Source organism: Erpetoichthys calabaricus, chromosome 10 (genome assembly GCF_900747795.2).
Source record: "Erpetoichthys calabaricus chromosome 10, fErpCal1.3, whole genome shotgun sequence".
Lineage (NCBI taxonomy): Eukaryota > Metazoa > Chordata > Cladistia > Polypteriformes > Polypteridae > Erpetoichthys > Erpetoichthys calabaricus.
The window spans coordinates 112,226,545-112,246,081 of record NC_041403.2 but is presented as its reverse complement, the minus strand read 5'-3'; the positions used below and the strand labels follow the sequence as shown (position 1 = coordinate 112,246,081).

The window sequence follows — 19,537 nt, the reverse complement described above, 5'->3', positions numbered from 1 at the left end:
CAATCATTACCCTAACCATTAATTTTCAGTGAGCAATGGCAACTGAATTCCAAGTCACTCACCCTCTTTTTTATCTGTGCCAGCACATCTGCCATAGCCCAGTCTTCACTATACAGCCCATCGCGCTCCCCAAATTCAAATGTTGGATTGAACTCTGAGCTACGTCCCATCATCTGCTTCTTTTTCTTGCCAAGAACAATGGGCTGCTCCTGAGAATCAAAACCATATTAATTAGGAAATACAAAATGTAGCAGTATCATCTTAAAATATTAATTTTGACAAAGCTTATTTACATATATTACAGATTCAGCTGTAACTTTTTCATGTAGTTTTGTGTTTTGTTTTTCTGTTGTTTTAAGAAGGAAGTTCACCTTTTCTCACCTATTGTGTCATTGTAACTCTTTCCAGATCCAAAAGTGGTTGCAGATGGCCTGCAATCTATCACAGGTACACTGGGCTAAGGTAAGGAAACAGTTCTAGATAGGTGCCAGTCCATCAAATGTCTAACTTGCACATCTTTAAGGATGAGGGAAAAAAACTGCAGTGCTCAGAGATAAACCATGCAGAAATATGACATGCAAAAATAGTTCAGTAACTACAAAACTAAAATGCTTCATCAATACTATCCAAATCAAAAATTCAAAATGCAGTGTGCCTTAAAAAAGATTTAGGTCACTTTCACTTACAGAAACTCCTTAAAGCTTCTTTTGTAAGAAGATTTATTAATCAAGCTATTCCACATGTTAATTTCTCAGGTAACTAACATTTGCTGTTGTGAGATATATGTTTGCCTTTGTACATTTAAAAAAAGATTAGTTGATTAATAATATTTCATGGAGAATGGTATCTGCTTTACCACCAAAAATGTCAGTATTACTGTAAAAAGAGTCTTTGTTCAAGATCTCACATCAATGATACTTGCTTATGTTTTTGGTTTTAAACTCTTCCAGAATTAGCCCTAGAACAGGACTAAACTTAAATCCAGTAACTGTTAACTATGAATATGTCAATATATCCAAATGGGGTGCCACTAAGGATATAAATTATTGCAATGTATGATGAATGTTTCAGTATACAATGTATTTGTTTCAGTAGTGATTGCCTACACTCAAAAGAATTAATTTATGTCCTTCATAGCATCTTACAACTTCTCAATAGCACCTCATAACTCCTCAAAATGCATGAAACCTGAATCTTTTCTTTCTGATTTTGGACAATAAATTTAATAAAATTAGCAGACAGCCTTTCATTGCAATTTCTGCTTGAAATTTTACCTAAAGCTTATGTTACATAATGCAACTTCTAGTCACTGGCCAAGTCAAACTTGCAGACTGCAGTTCCTGATCTCATCACCAGACCGTGTCAATGTACAAGAATTAAAAAATGCTGTATATTTCATTTAGTGATCCTGTGCTAACTTTCCAGCAGAGTCTTCTTTGCCTCTTTTTCTGACAGTCAATGATGGAACCGGTGCTGTCTGAAGGATTAATGAGTACAGCTGCAATCTCTATACTTCTTTTTTCCATTCAATCATGGCAAATAAAACCAGAGACATAAGACAGATCTGCCTCTCTTCTGTTTGTGAGGCCCAAAACACTCCCTTTCCTTATTCCTTGTCAATGACTTATATTTATTGCACTTTCATTCATATCACTGGTTACACTGGTCTACAAAAAAATATTTTTGTTTGCGACTGCGAACTTCAGACCAGCTCTCTATTAAGTTTTTTACACTGATGTCATAAATGAAATTGGAATTAAGCTAGCACATCAGATTTTTGAGATACACATCATTGAATTTTTCACACTTTTGAATATCAATATATCAACACAATATCTACTAGAGTTTGAACTCTGCCCCACCAAAATTGTTTTGACGTGTTTATTCTGAAAACAAACCAGAAGACGATACCAGAGACACTTTGAAACATGTTTATGTCAATTTACCTCAATATAAAGCGAGGTCAGTGTGCTCAAAATTGTTTGAGGCAATTGCTTTCGTGCTTGTACTGCACATCTGTCTCTCTTTGCATGAACCAACAGTAGTCAACCATCATGCTCGGAGTAAATTTTCCCAGATATCGGTTTTCCATTAACTTTGCATCTTGATGAAATCTTTCCCCATGCTCATCTCTGACATCGCTTAGATTTGGTGGAAAAAAGTCGAGATGAGAATGTACAAAATGCGTCTTCAGTTGACATTCTGGCTCCCATAAGCTAATATACTTTCAGCAAGCTCAGCATAATTCTCTGCTCTGTGACTGTCCAGAAAATTCTCTACAACCTGCATGAATAAGGGTGCTGATTCAGTGGGCTTCAGTTTCCTTTTGAATTCATTGTCAAGCATCAGCTCACAGATTTCAGGGCCAACAAAAACAGCTTCCTTAATTTTGGCTTCACTTTTCTCGAGACCAAACTAATTTCTAAAATGCTGAAACGCATCGCCTTTACTGTCCAGTCACCCTAGTTGTCTAAGACCTGGAACATCATACAGTAACTAATAAATGAGACGTGCTGGACAAAAACGGTTTTCAGATTTGGAGTCAGCAAGTGAAATTTGTTAAAGTGCAGGTGAAAGAATCCCAGTAGCAAAATGCTTGTTGACCAGTGTTATCAGACCTCATGCACACAAGCCTAACCCTACAACTAAAGACAAAAGTCAAACCTATTTGATTTTGTCGTGGCAAGGAGTACAACAGCGTGCTGCCAACTACCTCCAACCTTCAAAGCTTATGTAAATGAAGGCTATCACTGAAGATTACGGGAAAAGTCACATAATTTGGCATGGCCTGGTGGTGAGATCAGCAATAGCTGTTGGCAACTCTGACATACACAACAACTACAAGTTGCATAATGCAACATTGGCTTAAGTTACACTGTGTGGCCCTTTTAAATAAAACAGGTGATTCTCGCAACATTGTTACTGAAATTCAATTTATAATTTGTTTGAAGGCGCAAGTATGTTTTCTTTTTAATATTTGTGAACACTGTGAAATTAGAAAGGACTGCACTGACTGTGACCAAGTGTCCTTTTAAATCATAATCAAAAATAGACAGTATTTGTGGGAAATGATAATCAATTTCAGCCTTAGCAAATCTACGTCAATAAATGCCTAATAAAATTGAAAAATAAATATAAAATATAAATATATGAAACAAAAAACTAAACTTGTACTTTAGTATTAGTATTGTATTACTGTTGAAAAGGGTTTTCAAAACTATTTAGTTAACTGTAGAGATATTTAATATGTGGTTTTAGCACATCTATCAAAAAAGTAACTAATTGTAATCTCTGCTGCTGAAAAATGAATTTTACAAATTGTAGCCGCACAAATGGCATACATTATGCAGGATACATCAGTGTATTTACTCTTGGGAATTAAGCAATATTTAATAATACTTTTATGTGATTTGTGCATTAGTATACAACTATAGGCAGATATACTTTACCTGTTTAATTACAGTTTTATTTTATGGAGTAAACTTAAAACCTTAGATATACTTAGACTAATGTGTCAGTTAATCAGAATACAAAATTAAACTTCACGTTTGGGAGCTGGAAATGAGGTCAAACAAAACATTTGACTTTTTTACAACCCCAATTCCAATGAAGTTGGGATGTTGTGTAAAACGTAAATAAAAACAGAATACAATGATTTGCAAATCCTTTTCAACCTATATTCAATTGAATACACTACAAAGACAAGATATCGAATGTTTAAACTGATAAACTTTATTGTCGTTTTGCAAATCTTCACTCATTTTGAATTTGATGCCTGCAACACGTTCCACAAAAGCTGGGACAGGGGCATGTTTACCACTGTGTTATATCACCTTTCCTTTTAACAACACTCAATAAGCGTTTGGGAACTGAGGACACTAATTGTTGAAGCTGTGTAGGTGGAATTCTTTCCCATTCTTGCTTGATGTACAACTTCAGTTGCTCAACAGTCCGGGGTCTCCGTTGTCGTATTTTGCGCTTCATAATGCGCCACACATTTTCAATGGGAGACAGGTCTGGACTGCAAGCAGGCCAGTCTAGTACCCACACTCTTTTACTACGAAGCCACGCTGTTGTAACACATGCAGAATGTGGCTTTGCATTGTCCTGCTGAAATAAGCAGGGATGTCCCTGAAAAAGTCGTCGCTTGGATGGCAGCATATGTTGCTCCAAAACCTGTATGTACCTTTCAGCACTAATGGTGCTTTCACAGATGTGCAAGTTACCGATGCCATGGGCACTAACACACCCCCATACCATCACAGATGCTGGCTTTTGAACTTTGCACGGATAACAATCCGGATGGTCGTTTTCCTCTTTGGCCCGGAGGACACAACGCCCATAATTTCCAAAAACAATTTGAAATGTGGACTCGTCAGACCACAGCACACTTTTCCACTTTGTGTCAGTCCATCTCAGATGAGCTCGGGCCCAGAGAAACCAGCGGCGTTTCTGGGTGTTGTTGATATATGGCTTTCGCTTTGCCTGGTAGAGTTTTAACTTGCACTTGTAGATGTAGCGACGAACTGCGTTAACTGACAATGGTTTTCTAAAGTATTCCTGAGCCCATGTGGTAATATTCTTTACAGAATGATGTCGGTTTTTAATGCAGTGCCGCCTGAGGGATCGAAGGTCACGGGCATCCAGTGTTGGTATTCGGCCTTGCCGCTTACGTGCAAAGATTTCTCCAGATTCTTTGAATCTTCTGATGATATTATGGACAGTAGATGATGAAATCCCTACATTCCTTGTAATTGTACATTGAGAAACGTTGTTCATAAACTGCTGGACTATTTGCCCACGCAGTTGTTCACAAAGTGGTGAACCTCACCCCATCCTTGCTTGTGAACGACTGAGCCTTTTGGGGATGCTCCTTTTATACCCAATCATGACAAACACCTGTTTCCAATTAACCTGTTCACCTGTGGAATGTTCAAAAATGGTGTTTTTTGAACATTCCTCAACTTTCCAAGTCTTTTGCTGCCCCGTCCCAGCTTTTTTGGAACGTGTTGCAGGCATCAAATTCAAAATGAGTGAAGATTTGCAAAACAACAATAAAGTTGATCAGTTTGAACATTCGATATCTTGTCTTTGTAGTGTATTCAATTGAATTTGGGTTGAAAAGGATTTGCAAATCACTGTACTGTATTCTGATTTTATTTACGTTTTACACAATGTCCCAACTTCATTGGAATTGGGTTTGTGTTATTATTATTAATGTGCTTGGGTTACTGATAAAGAAAAATGACTTAAACGATCCATTTTATTATTGTACATCCAACTGATGAACATCTTCAAGGCGACTTACAATTTCAGGATACGTTGCAACAGTTTACTGGTAATTTCTTTAGTGCTGAACCACAGCACCTTAAGCTCGGGGTCACGCTGTCAGTAGGCTCAAGATTTGAACAGGCAACCTTGAGGCATTTAAAAGTTTGGCGAATTGGCCATCATACTACATTGCCATAATGATACTGGTGGCTTGTGATGCTCTGTTACCTAAACTGTGCTACACAAAACCAATGACTACCCATCATTTTCTTTCTTAAGAAATATGTGCAAATGAATAGAGAAAAAAAATCTAGGGCATTTTATGACACGCAAATGTCTTGATAAAAATGATACATAAATAATTAAAATTATTATGCTACTGTGTTGTTCCTGCCCTACGCTTACAGGGATAGAATCCAGTCCTCCGCGACGACGTTGATATAAATGAGTGGCCCAGTAAACAAATAAAAACGGTAAAATGATCATTAATACGTTCGATTAAACTAAACTGCTCAATATATAAATGTTTCATACGAACAACATTTAAAAATGGACGTCCTGCTTAACTTAAACTTAGAACTCACTACTTCATCTTCCGACTCCGACTCCTCCGCTCCAGAAACATCGTCCTCCTCGGCAATGGTCCCAATAAGGTCCAAGTCTGAAAACATATTTACTGCACCACTTTTTCTGCAAAGCGTTTCGCGTCCCTTCATCTCAAATTTGTAGAAAGGATGGTGAAAATGTGTACTGTCTGGCGCAATGTCACTGTTTCTGCATCTAAATAAGAGCCGTCAATTTAACTTCTATCAGACCGCCGTACAGCAGCAAAGTGGAATCTCCAGTAGAACACGTGTGTCTAGCAAGCCGGAAGTGGTTGTACCTTCTTAATGTCCCACTGGAAACAAGAATCCCCAAAGACTAAGTTCCTTGCATTAAACGTGTAGAACTTTTGGTTACAGAGATCGAAACATACAGTAGACAGTGCAGCATTTCAAAGATGATCGCGACGTCAGAAATATTGTCCAAACTAACTATAAAAAAATGATCGCATCAAACATCAAAAATCAAGTATCCATTTTGGCGTTGGGCATCACGGAAGTCGCCGTTTGTACTTTTTGTTGGCTCCGCGGAGAGGCGAAATATAGCAAGTGTTTACTTTCTCTTGACATGGCGATATTTTAATCAGAAGTCGTTCTGGCTCTCTTAGGTAAAGAGATCACCGGCCGATTATTACAGTAACTCATGTAAGTGCATGTTTTCTAAAAAGTTTAATGTAAACTCACTTTGTACAACTGAGCCCTCATAGTCGAAACCATTCTGATTCTATTGTAGATTACATTTTAAATGGTGACATATACTGTATATATGTGATCGTAGTCATGAACCCGCGGCTCTCTGGATTTTTATGACGATAAACACTAGCTCAAAGACTCTGAGATGCGGAAAGCTTAAGTTCGTCATAACAGGAGCTAACTGGATTGATCGGCACATTCATCATATATTCTTCGCTAATGACATTTCATCCACTTTATATCTGATCTGTCCGGATGGGTTAACGGAGCATTGAGTTCAAATCCCGACCTGGCCACTGGCTTTATGAATTTTGCTTTATGTATTTTCCCTGTCTGGCTTAATTTTCCTCGGGTTATCCAGTTTTTCTTCTCTGTTTCAGTGACGTACATATTGGATTCATTGTTGATTCTATTGGCTGATCTGTTGGACGGTGTATGGGAACACTCGTCCAGGCTGGTTCCTTTGCTTCACTCAGTTTTGCTGGTATTGGCACCTGAATTCGATAGGAGTGTCACAAAAGAATAGCTTCACAAAAGTGTCCTAATAGGCATGAAAATGTTGCAATTCCCTAACTGTAAATTACTACAAGATATGAGTGTTGGTTTTTTTTTCCAAAAACAGGTTTATCTATGATCAACCATACATTTCCGCATAATCTAAAACAGGGTCGGAGTAGTGGAAGGCTAAAGCCCGGGGTGCCGTGGTCTACATCCGCATGCAGTCTTGGCAGGCACAAATGAAAAACGAGTGGTTGTCTGTAAAAAGATTTCTGATGGTATACAACAATGACGTTTTCATGCTGTACCTAAAAAATTAAGCGAGTGGTGTAGCTAGCACAACTCTTAAAAACGAAGTCACAGATTGTTTTTTTATACGGTTACTCCAAGTTAATCCATCCATCCATTAACCAACCCGCTATATCCTAACCACAGGGTCACGGGGGTCTGCTGGAGCCAACCCCAGCCAACACAGGGCGCAAAGCAGGAAACAAACCCCGGGAAGGGTTACAGCCCATCGCAGGGCACACACACACCAAGCACACACTAGGGACAATTTATGATCACCAATGCACCTAACCTGCATGTCTTTGGACTGTGGGGGGAAACCGGACTACCCGGAGGAAACCCACGCAGACATGTGGAGAACATGCAAACTCCACGCAGGGAGGACCCGGGAAGCGAACCCAGGTCTCCTAACTGCGAGGCAGCAGTGCCACCCACTCTAAGTTAATTTACTTCAAAATGATCGTATTTGCTATCTTAAGCTTTTTTTTTTTTTTTTTACTCAATATTGTCATAAATCTCTTGGACATTACCATAACACGTTCATTTACGCTGAAGCAAACCCAGCAAATTTCATTCCTTTAGACACTGGCATAATCAGCCTCGGGGTCTATTGCCATTATCCACTTAACCTTATGTTAGTTGCACTTATTCAAAATTAACACCTTTTTATATGTAAAAAATAGTACTAGTATTTCCCAAATATACAGTTGTATTAAGTTAATTTATGTTGTTTGTTGGTTTATAAACATGAAGCGTTTGCCCACCATGCTCTTATAAACTTTTCCCCCAGAGTACTGCTATTTCGAGTGGTTGTGGAAGCTGCTTTATGACAATTTGATTTTTACACAAACCCTTCGGTCCATCACAAAATGACTTTTTTCATCTTTTCGCGCCAATATCGTTGTGTAATTATACTGTAGATTAAAAATAATGTGTAATCCATTACATAATCTTAAGAAAAAAAAGTTGTATACTCGTAACCACTGAGTTGACTTTAGTTTAAATTTTTGTTACATCCAGTGTCATTGGCTAGTATTGAACTAAATCAGTGAATTGCTTTGTAGTTTGTTTTTTAAATTATTAAACGTGGAACCTGTCGACATAGCTTAGATTAAGTCATTACAACGTTAATTCTGTCAGTGTATGTAGTTTTATGTATTATAAAAAAGAAAGTAGCAAACAAGCATATTTGGTAGTTGCTTCCATTGCGCAAGCATTAAGGTTTATTTGATTATACAGTTGATATCGCTCATAATAACTATTAGGAGCCAATAGTTGCATTCTCATTTTGTTATTTTCTATATTTGTTCAGTTGGGAGCTACATTAATAAGTTTCCTAGAACTGAAATCATAACCGGAGCCCGATCAGATATGCAGCCGTGCCTAAAATGAGACCACAGGTGGAACCTGCTGGGCACTTCTGCCTGAAACCTTCCACAGCGTCGCCTTGTTGGCTGCAGGTTCATCAGCCGGGAGCCACTCCGTCAGTGACGTGTCACTCCTTTAATCCCGGGACATCTCGAGGTGGTGGAGCAGAGGTAAGGATGCAACCAGCTCCGGGACCCTCGTTTTCCCCACACTTTAATTCTGACATGTACAGCAAACAAATACAATTTAATTGTACATATTAAAAACAAATCAATGTTTAAGGAAATTTGGGCACATTGTCTGATGGGGAAGAAAAGTTTGCTTTTGTGGTGTATGGTGTCCTACAGGTGTGCCAGCTTATCGAATACAACCAACCATAAATCAGCTTCCATAACCTCAAACACAGTTAGCAGACGTATTTTTCCTTGCGTGCTGAAAGTTTTTTAAGTTTTTTTCCCTACTATTGAAAGGTATGCGGTTCACCAGGAACAATATTGTAAAAGAGGGCGTGTCCTTATGCAAATATTGTAACTTCGGTTTTACTGAAACAGCACTTTACCGTTTTACATTTTACGGTTGTTTACCTTCGCTATTTAACAGTTTTACACTGTAAAATTAACAGATTTTTTTTAGTGTAATTGTAATGCATCAGGTAAACGGTATTTAGCATATTTTGAAGGTAGAAAAAATATCGATTTTACAGAACTTGGCTGTAAAAAATAATGAAATGTATTGTTTAAGATATACAGGTAATTTTCAGTAGAACATAAGGTAACTTTTTTTTTTTCAGAAAAGGTCTTTTACTTTCACCATTTACAGTATTTTTAGTGTTAAATTTACTGAAATTTTTTACAGTGTAGAGTCGAACAGAGATTTCCCACCTTGTGTTATGTTTTTCTTAAATCTACTCATTTGTGTATTTGGTTTCTTAAGCATTTGTATTTTATAGGTTCATCATTTTCCCAAATATTTAAATATCTCCCCTACTACTAGTAGAAATAGTTCATACAGAATAAAAAGTAGTAGGGTGTTGTACCGTGGGGTACCATTGGGGTTGCAATGAGAAGTAAAGCAACAAAATGAAACAAAGAGCTCTGAATGACCGAAAACATCGCCAGAATGTTCATGTATAAATTTTCATTATCCTGTTTTGATATCATCAGAGGTTTTCTACATTCAGCGCCAGAAACCTTTTGCACAGCTGTTGTTTATGGAGAATAAAATCACAGACATGTGCCTTGCTTGGAGTCGATACGGAGTTCTACAGGCCGATCCCATGCACCCTGGTAAACGTATCGACCAAATACAGTACAGTATAAATATTATGCCAAGAATTTTCACTGATATCTGTGCACTGACCAAAAACACTGCGAACTGAAATAATTTCAGTGCTTTTTCATGGAAAATAAAGTTTAAGTAATCAAGGTTACATGGAATTGAAGCAATGTAGCCGACAGCAAGTTGAGAATGAATCTGTCCCTTACTTCGGAAATGTACAGGTTATTAGGGTCATTGTCAGGTGTACACACAGGGATTGCACCATGATGTGGCTGTAAGTCAATTATATTGTTCTACAGCAAAACATCTAACAACCTTTTATAGGAAAATGTGCAACTTAAAGTAAGGACGACAATACATAATGTAAGAATATGTAAATGTGTGTGAGGGGCAATGTCAAGATATTATTTACAAAAGAAAAATATGAAAATGACAATACAATAATTATTCGTTCAGTGTTATATATGTGCTATCAAGGGAACTTCGACGCTGCATGCAATATTGTACAATTATCACTAACACCAAAAAAAAAAAAAAATCACGTAAGTCCACATTCTTAGCACAGCTGCTTCATTCAGTTCATATACTTATGTTGTGGCTTCATCTTTCTTTGTGGTTTGTTATGAACCCTCATAGACCCTGTGGTAGAAATTTAGCATCTTATTGAAGAAAGAAACATCCCATAACAGGACAAGTCAGTTATCAGGCTGGAGAAATGCTGTTCATTGTATCTTTTTATTACTCCTGTGCAAAAATGCGTTAGAAGGGAGCATCCTTCAAAAGCAGTCTGTTACAGCTTGGTCAGAATGATCAGAGAAACAAAGAATAGAGGTTCATTTTATAAACTAATGAATTTTCATACAATGTCAATCAATGTGCACATTTATTCTGGTTGGTTTGTTGGTTTACACCCAAATGATTTATATAAAATAAAAGTATATTATATTTTATTCTGGTTCTTCGTATACCTTTGAGTTGAGCCACCACCCTTGAAATTTCTGTGCATATAACAACTGTCCATTTTGGTTCTTTACAGAACATCTGCTGATTTCTTAGTCATCTCTTAGTCATCTTTAAGTATACAGTATTTTGTTGTTCACTTGACCTTTATCTGCATGGTTTCCTAATATCCCTTTAAAAGTTTCTAACATTTATTATTCTTTTATGCTATATTTTAAGATGACAGCTATGTTACCTTAAAGCTACCCTAAAATTATTCTTCCACAACCTGCACTGCTTAAGTTTCAACCCTTTTATAACTTGCACGGTCCATTGATCCTTCCTCATCTACAGATACTGCACTGTAGACATTTTGCCATATATATATATATATATATATATATATATATATATATATATATATATATACGAGGGACATTCAAAAGGTTTCCGCACTATTTTTTTTAAATATTTATTAAGAATTATATTACTTTTCTACATAGTCACCATATATATACAGTGGTGTGAAAAACTATTTGCCCCCTTCCTGATTTCTTATTCTTTTGCATGTTTGTCACACAAAATGTTTCTGATCATCAAACACATTTAACCATTAGTCAAATATAACACAAGTAAACACAAAATGCAGTTTGTAAATGGTGGTTTTTATTATTTAGGGAGAAAAAAAAATCCAAACCTACATGGCCCTGTGTGAAAAAGTAATTGCCCCCTGAACCTAATAACTGGTTGGGCCACCCTTAGCAGCAATAACTGCAATCAAGCATTTGCGATAACTTGCAATGAGTCTTTTACAGCGCTCTGGAGGAATTCTGGCCCACTCATCTTTGCAAAATTGTTGTAATTCAGCTTTATTTGAGGGTTTTCTAGCATGAACCACCTTTTTAAGGTCATGCCATAGCATCTCAATTGGATTCAGGTCAGGACTTTGACTAGGCCACTCCAAAGTCTTCATTTTGTTTTTCTTCAGCCATTCAGAGGTGGATTTGCTGGTGTGTTTTGGGTCATTGTCCTGTTGCAGCACCCAAGATCGCTTCAGCTTGAGTTGACGAACAGATGGCCGGACATTCTCCTTCAGGATTTTTTGGTAGTCAGTAGAATTCATGGTTCCATCTATCACAGCAAGCCTTCCAGGTCCTGAAGCAGCAAAACAACCCCAGACCATCACACTACCACCACCATATTTTACTGTTGGTATGATGTTCTTTTTCTGAAATGCTGTGTTCCTTTTACGCCAGATGTAACGGGACATTTGCCTTCCAAAAAGTTCAACTTTTGACTCATCAGTCCACAAGGTATTTTCCCAACAGTCTTGGCAATCATTGAGATGTTTCTTAGCAAAATTGAGACGAGCCCTAATGTTCTTTTTGCTTAACAGTGGTTTGCGTCTTGGACATCTGCCATGCAGGCCGTTTTTGCCCAGTCTCTTTGTTATGGTGGAGTCGTGAACACTGACCTTAATTGAGGCAAGTGAGGCCTGCAGTTCTTTAGACGTTGTCCTGGGGTCTTTTGTGACCTCTCGGATGAGTTGTCTCTGCGCTCTTGGGGTAATTTTGGTCGGCCGGCCACTCCTGGGAAGGTTCACCACTGTTCCATGTTTTTGCCATTTGTGGATAATGGCTCTCACTGTGGTTCGCTGGAGTCCCAAAGCTTTAGAAATGGCTTTATAACCTTTACCAGACTGATAGATCTCAATTACTTCTATTCTCATTTGTTCCTGAATTTCTTTGGATCTTGGCATGATGTCTAGCTTTTGAGGTGCTTTTGGTCTACTTCTCTGTGTCAGGCAGCTCCTATTTAAGTGATTTCTTGATTGAAACAGGTGTGGCAGTAATCAGGCCTGGGGGTGGCTACGGAAATTGAACTCAGGTGTGATACACCACAGTTAGGTTATTTTTTAACAAGGGGGCAATTACTTTTTCACACAGGGCCATGTAGGTTTGGATTTTTTTTCTCCCTAAATAATAAAAACCATCATTTTAAAAACTGCATTTTGTGTTTACTTGTGTTATATTTGACTAATGGTTAAATGTGTTTGATGATCAGAAACATTTTGTGTGACAAACATGCAAAAGAATAAGAAATCAGGAAGGGGGCAAATAGTTTTTCACACCACTGTATATATGTATTTGTTTCTATATAAAGTATATCACCTAACATTGGGCTTCCATTATTTTTCATTGTCCTACTTGACTTTTACCATTATGGTTCTCTGATAATATTTTTACACGTGTTCTCTTAGCATAATTCATATTTGTGTGCTTTTGCACATGCCCTCTTAAATACGTTTTGTCACTTTCTTTGTATACTCTCCATCCCTTGATTGTTGTATATTTTTGCTCAGTTTACTTTATAAACAGTTATGTGGGCTAACATGGCATCCTGTACTTTAATGTCCTATGTCCCAGTGCTTACTCGTTAATCTCTTTTTCATGTAAAAATAGTACCCTCTTAACTATTGGTACATTTACATTTTTAACACTTTTTACGTTTTTTTTTCTTTTATTATAACAAGGAATTTTTTTACCTTCGTCCTGGGCCTTTTTGTTGCAAAAAGAGAGAAAAAAAATTCAAAAGTCAGCTTGATGATCATTTCCTAAATGTCCCTGACTGTGTGTGACTTACTGTGGGCCCACATCAGGTCCAGTATTAGGAAGCTGTAGACTGCGTAGGTTGATCTGATCGACCAGGGTCCCCACGGCATTGAACTTGAAATAAGCAGGTTCAGAAAATGCGTAATTACCTTTGAGTGCTGGAATCTTTTTAAAGGGTCCATGAGATGAACGCATATTTATAATGAAATATATTCTACAGTAATTGGTTAATCTACTGGATTCCGACTCAATAGCGTTAAATGCGATCAAACGATATTAGCAGTTAGTTCTGCGGTGGGGGAAAACTGTAGTACCCAATAGATAAAAGACATCCTGGCGACAGTGTAAGCTTTGCGCAGACGGTCCCGCTGTAAACTCACAGATTTTTGCAGCTCTCAGTCCACCTCCTAACATGAGCAATTGAGAACGATTGAGTTTCGTATGCTTACGGCAATTTTCGCTTCACGATCTGAGACGGCAGTGACGCAAATGACTGGAAGAGAAACCGAAAGTGGGTGCTGAATATCAAGAGGCTGGGCTTCAATGTAACCAGAAAGTTGAATTTTAGAAACAAAACTTGTTAGACGAAGATAAATACGTGTGACATTCGTCCTTTTTTTTACTTCTAGTAAACTGGGGTTGTTTCGGATCAGCACTCCGCAAGTGTACATGTCTACATGGAAGTATAGGTGACATGAAGTCAAAAATGTTCTAAACGGCGAAGAGCCGACTGACTCATCTCTTAAGAGCGAGGATTCAGATTTTACGTCTGGGAGGTGGTCTCCTCACTGAAAATAATAAAATCTGTTATTGTTTTTTGGTAAGTATGATGATTCAACGTCCGAAGTTCTGCTTTTACCTGCACTCTTTAGTTACTTTACAGTATCATCGATTGACAACCAGGTTTAGGCTGACTGACTGCGGAGATAAACTATGTATAAGGGCTGTTCTAAACTGTCAAGATCATTACTATTATGAGTAGTAGTAGTACCTGTAGCATTAGTATTATTTTGTTGTGTGCGATCATTCTATAAAATGCGGAGGAAGTTACGTGTATGTAAAACTCATGAGGGAGTACATGTTAGGAGCAGAAACAGTAGTGCGTCACCCGGTTGTCCTGATGACTGTTGATCCTTTGGCCACTACCGCCCATGAGGTACAAAAAAGGAAAATAATGTGTGAATATAAGATGAATTTTATGGCATATACTATAATTTTCCTATCACTGACATCCACATAAAATAGTGTTGTTCTATAATCAGTTTAACTAACTATCTATCTATCTATCTATCTATCTATCTATCTATCTATCTATCTATCTATCTATCTATCTATCTATCTATCTAATATTGTTGTTTACCGTCCATTGTGAATGTTTGGCTTATTATACATATACAGATTTACAAATACAATACAGCAGGAGAAGGCTACATAACCACGTTTATGTAAATGAAAAGTGATATAGTGATCCATACCTTTTGGCTAATATGTATCAGAAATACTGGTAACATAAGATCAAGGCTTGTAAAGAAACTGAATGGAAAGTAAGAGCAAGGAATGACCTGATTTGGGCTGAATGGCATGTTCTGGTGAATATTTTTCTATCGTTGTGATGTGCTAAAGTTATGACAGTTGACAAAGAAAAGAAGGGAAATCACCCTGCAGGTAACAGCACTGCAGAAGAAGGGTCCTCAGAATTTTAGAATTAGCTGAGTCAGAGTTTGGCTTACTGAGAGAAAGAAATGGCTTTCAACCCTTCCTGTCTTCTACCAGACATACTCCATAAGTGTAGTTAAATTAGACAGATAGATAGGAAAATAGAAATAGCACTTTAATTATCCCAGTGGGAAATGTAGTTTTTGCAGAAGCTTAAGAAGCAATAACAGCAATACTCATCTTCAAAATACACCAATGAATTACAAAAAAGGAAGAAAAAGCTTCTGACTTGGCTTAAGATAGGAGAGATAAGGTAAGGGAGTAGTCACATTTTTAAGACATCTGTTGCCTGTAGCATTTCTCGACATACTTAAGTAGAATAAATCATTGGTTAAAACTACTCAGTGATAGTTTTGTCATGGAGAGGATGTATAGCATTATTCATATTGACCATCTATTAATGTTCTGGTTTTCTGTCAGTAAATCTCATTTATGACAACTGGCCAATTCTCAGTTTACAGTTATATGGATCCACATATGCATTTTGATGTCAATGCAGGCGTTTACACCCAAGTGGGTAGGTGTCCATTTATATCTGTCCTCATTGTCTTCACATGTTATGGAAAGTATACATATGCCCAAAGAAAAACTTGCATGTCCAAACCCAGACAAGAAATGGCACAGTAATCTGAGAGGACAGCCTATTACACATATATGCAGGCATTTGCAATTCTTGTCTACTGAACTATGTGGGAGCTGTAAGGTTCTTAACCACTCTAACCTCTCATAACAATGGCAAGAATGGTAGACGGATTAAGGTAGCAGTGATACCAAGTGCCAGAGTAGAATACAAAAAAAGAAGAAGAAAGAAAAGCAGAATGGGCAAAGATTAGTAAAACCTGGTTAACATTTTCTACATTTCATTGTCTAGATGCTACATCAGTGCAGACTGGCACACATACAGCATAACACTCTGTAGGAGTTTCCCTTCCACCTCAAAGATTCTCATTGCAAATGGAAATGAAATAGCAAATTAATAAAGAAGTGTAGTGAATAGTCAGAGGGTAACTAAGGGGATCAAAGGAATAATTTAGCATGTCACTGTCACAGACATACAGTAGAACAGATTGACATAAATAGCATGTACTTTCTAATCACACATATGTATTATGGTTTCCTTGCATAATGTTATCTGCTAAATAGTTGATAATAAGAATATGGTGAATCAAATTTGTGCTTACTTATATAGCTGAACCTTGTTATGTAAGCTGATCAGCAGCATTAAACATTCCACGGTTTAGTTATTGTTGTATTTTTCAAATGGCTTTGTTGACACAAGTTATTTATGCATAATTGATAGAGAGTATTAAACTAGGATTTCATTAACTGTTTTAATGGTTCTTTTAATTTTGCTAGAAAATAAAATCTTTCTAGGGTTAAAAACAGCTGGCTTAAAAATAATAACTAGAAATAATGCATGCTGTGGTCAAACGTACAGAATAATGTATATGAAAGCATAAAAAAAAACAAGTACTGCATATTAGACCTTCTGTATATCGGGATTATTACCATTTCTGCAAACACTGGCCTACTAAATATCAGTTAACTCAGCTTTGTCAGCAATACTGTGCCTTATTTCCTAGGGTCATATTCCGTGATGGACCAGATTTCATACCATAGCTTGAGATGCTGTACTTCACCAGTATCTGTCTGAAGAAACTGTACAGAGGAGCAGTAGTGTAGCGTGGGTGTCAGCCGCCCGGGGCGGAGGAAAATTCCGCCGCCCCCTTATTTAGGTATGGTTCAAATTTTTACAAGATATTATTATTATTTATTGTGAAATTTTGCCGCCCCCTAAAAGTGCCGCCCGGGGCGGGCCGCCCCCACTACGCTACACCACTGCAGAGGAGTGAGTACAAATGTATAGTCTAACCATTTTACCCATGTTCTGACACTGATGACTTTATTGGGAGGGAGGGCTGTAACCAAGCTCTATTGACTGAGAATCTTGTTTATGACTGTTTTACATTTACTTATTTGGCCGACGCCTTTATACAGGGTGACTTACAAGTTTAATGCTACAGTTAGTTACAGGGTTTGAGGTCCAAAGCCTTAACCACTACACCACACTGCCCGCATGATTTTCAGATAAAATGGTTAAGAAGTTTGGTGGCATGGTGGTGCAGTGGTTAACACTGCTTTATCATAGATCCAGTAGCCATAGTTTGAATCCTGTTCCTGGTTTATGTCTGTGTAGGTTCTTCTTTATATATGTTACTTTTCCTCCTACTTCCCCAAAGATTTGCATTAGGTGAAGTGATGATTCTAAACTGTTCTTATGTGAACGTAGGTGAGTACATGAGTTGTTCCAGTTTTGGACTGGTGCTGTGTCCAGAGTTGTTGCTTGCCTTTAACCTAATGTTGCTGGGTTGTCCCACCATCAGCAACACCAAACTGGATGAAACAGATTGCAGAGTTATATTAAGGTCCACAAGTCATTATTTTTTGGGTTACTTTAACACAATGTAACGTATACTGTAAAACTGTAATCTATCCTGGTAGGAGTACCAAGCTAAGTCAGAGTGAAAGAATTTATGGCAGTTACTGTATCAGTGCATGCTTCTAACCTCCTCCTCCTCCTATTGTTCTTATGAGAAATTAATAATATGGAGGACAGTGAGGAATGCAGACAAAATATGGTGTATTCACAAAGCTGGGAGAGAGGTACAGCCACCTACGTTATCCAGAGTTGCCTAACCATTTTAGTTTGAACAAGCTGTGTTACATGGCTTCACTCAGGAAATTTAGTAAGACAATGGGTGTCAGTTATAGTGGCGTTAGTTAATCGGTTGTATCAAGTCCTATGCAACTTTTCTGTATACAATATTTGCTGTTTTTTTTAAACCAAGTGCTAATATTATTGGAAGGCAATGTGTTGTAGTGGTTAATAAGGCTTTGGACCTAGGACTTCGAACCCTGAGGTTTTGGGTTCAAATTCTGTTACTGACACTGTGGCTTTGATCAAGTGTCTTTGCCTGCCTGTGCTCCCATTGGAAAAAAAAAAGAAATGTTACCAGTTGAAAAGTTGCCATGGATAAAAGCATGAGTCAAATAACAAGTAATAATAGTAATATAATTAGGTCACTACTCTTGAACATTAGATTTCTGTTTCTACTAGTAACTTGGCTTTGGTTAATGGTCACTGCAAAACCTTTTTACAGGAAAGTGTATTTTTTAGAACTGGAACAATTTATCAGTAGGAATAATGTGAAATTAGAGTTTATATTTTTATCATCATTATATATTGCGTTTTTCATTTGTTTATGTGGTTGGTTCACTCAAGTACAGTATTTCTTTTCATGTCTTTTGTAAGCTGTATGTAGTCCGCCTTTGAAGTTTGTAGAAGTGAATGTATATGCAAAGCAGGGCTTGAAGTGGATATACATAAGTGCTGGTAACTTGTTTGTTACATTGATGTTTAAACATGAAAAGCATGAAGCGTTGAGCACTACCTTTGAGCACCTTGCTACAATTTCGTTGTCTTCCCGATTAGAAGTTCAAACACCATTGTCTAAGACTAACATTTCACCCTTGGAGTTTGCAGCACCACAATCAAAGTTGGGTTGGGGCATTCTCCCTTAATGTTTTAAGTGCCGCAATTGAATAGCAGGGGTAGGAGGAAGTGTCACTTTTCAGTGCCGCAAACTGTGGACTGGAGGTCATTGAAGCAGAATGGATAACCAAGATGAGAGCCAGTATGCAATTAAGAGTGCCAGAAATCAACAACAAAAAACAGCGCTTGAGCTGTGCATTTTCCTTTAGCAAAAAACCACGCTGGAGCTTTTCGTCTTTCTTTAGCTTTGTTGAACTTTCTCTTTCCATTTCACAACATGTTCATGTCTCCTTTTTCTTGTCCAGGACACTCCCTGTCTTCAGTTGTTCATCCACACTATTGGTTAGTGGTGCTGTTCGCAGGGCTTATCAATGAGTTCTGCTACATTGCATCTTTCATTTGCATAAAGCGCACTGTCGGCACAGAGCATGAAAGTTAGCGTAATATTAATAAATATCGACAAATAAAAAAATGTTCAAAAAAAGGTGTCAGCTAACTTTCTATTTTTCTATAACATCACCAAATTTCAATGAAATCCTTGAAGGCATTTTTGAGATTTTGAGATATTTAATTTTTCTATTGTATTGGGGTGGAGTGGTGGCTCTGAGGGTAGGGATCTGCACTCGGAAGGTTGCCGATTCAAATCCTGTAAATGCCAAAAGGGACTCTGCTCTGTTGGGCCCTTGAGCAAGGCCATTAACCTGCAATTGCTCCGTCCT

At 37.7% G+C, this 19,537-nt stretch overlaps 3 protein-coding genes across 3 annotated transcripts in view; 2 read left to right on the top strand and 1 right to left on the bottom strand.

Moving 5' to 3' along the window:
* Positions 1-6,147, bottom strand: part of ddx27 (DEAD (Asp-Glu-Ala-Asp) box polypeptide 27) — a 91,052-nt gene extending 84,905 nt beyond the window's left edge. The window contains exons 1-2 of the mRNA XM_028811731.2: positions 5,856-6,147; positions 63-209 (exon numbers count right to left, since the gene is read on the bottom strand). Of these exons, the coding sequence (XP_028667564.1) occupies positions 63-209; positions 5,856-5,987 (279 nt within the window). The 5' untranslated portion in view covers positions 5,988-6,147. The remainder of the gene's footprint in view (positions 1-62; positions 210-5,855) is intronic.
* stau1 (staufen double-stranded RNA binding protein 1) overlaps positions 1-19,537 on the top strand; it is an 814,059-nt gene that overhangs the window by 242,738 nt on the left and 551,784 nt on the right. The window lies entirely within an intron of this gene.
* Positions 13,965-19,537, top strand: part of znfx1 (zinc finger, NFX1-type containing 1) — a 69,346-nt gene continuing 63,773 nt past the window's right edge. The window contains exon 1 of the mRNA XM_028811726.2: positions 13,965-14,369. The gene's annotated coding sequence lies outside the window, so the exon portion shown is untranslated. The remainder of the gene's footprint in view (positions 14,370-19,537) is intronic.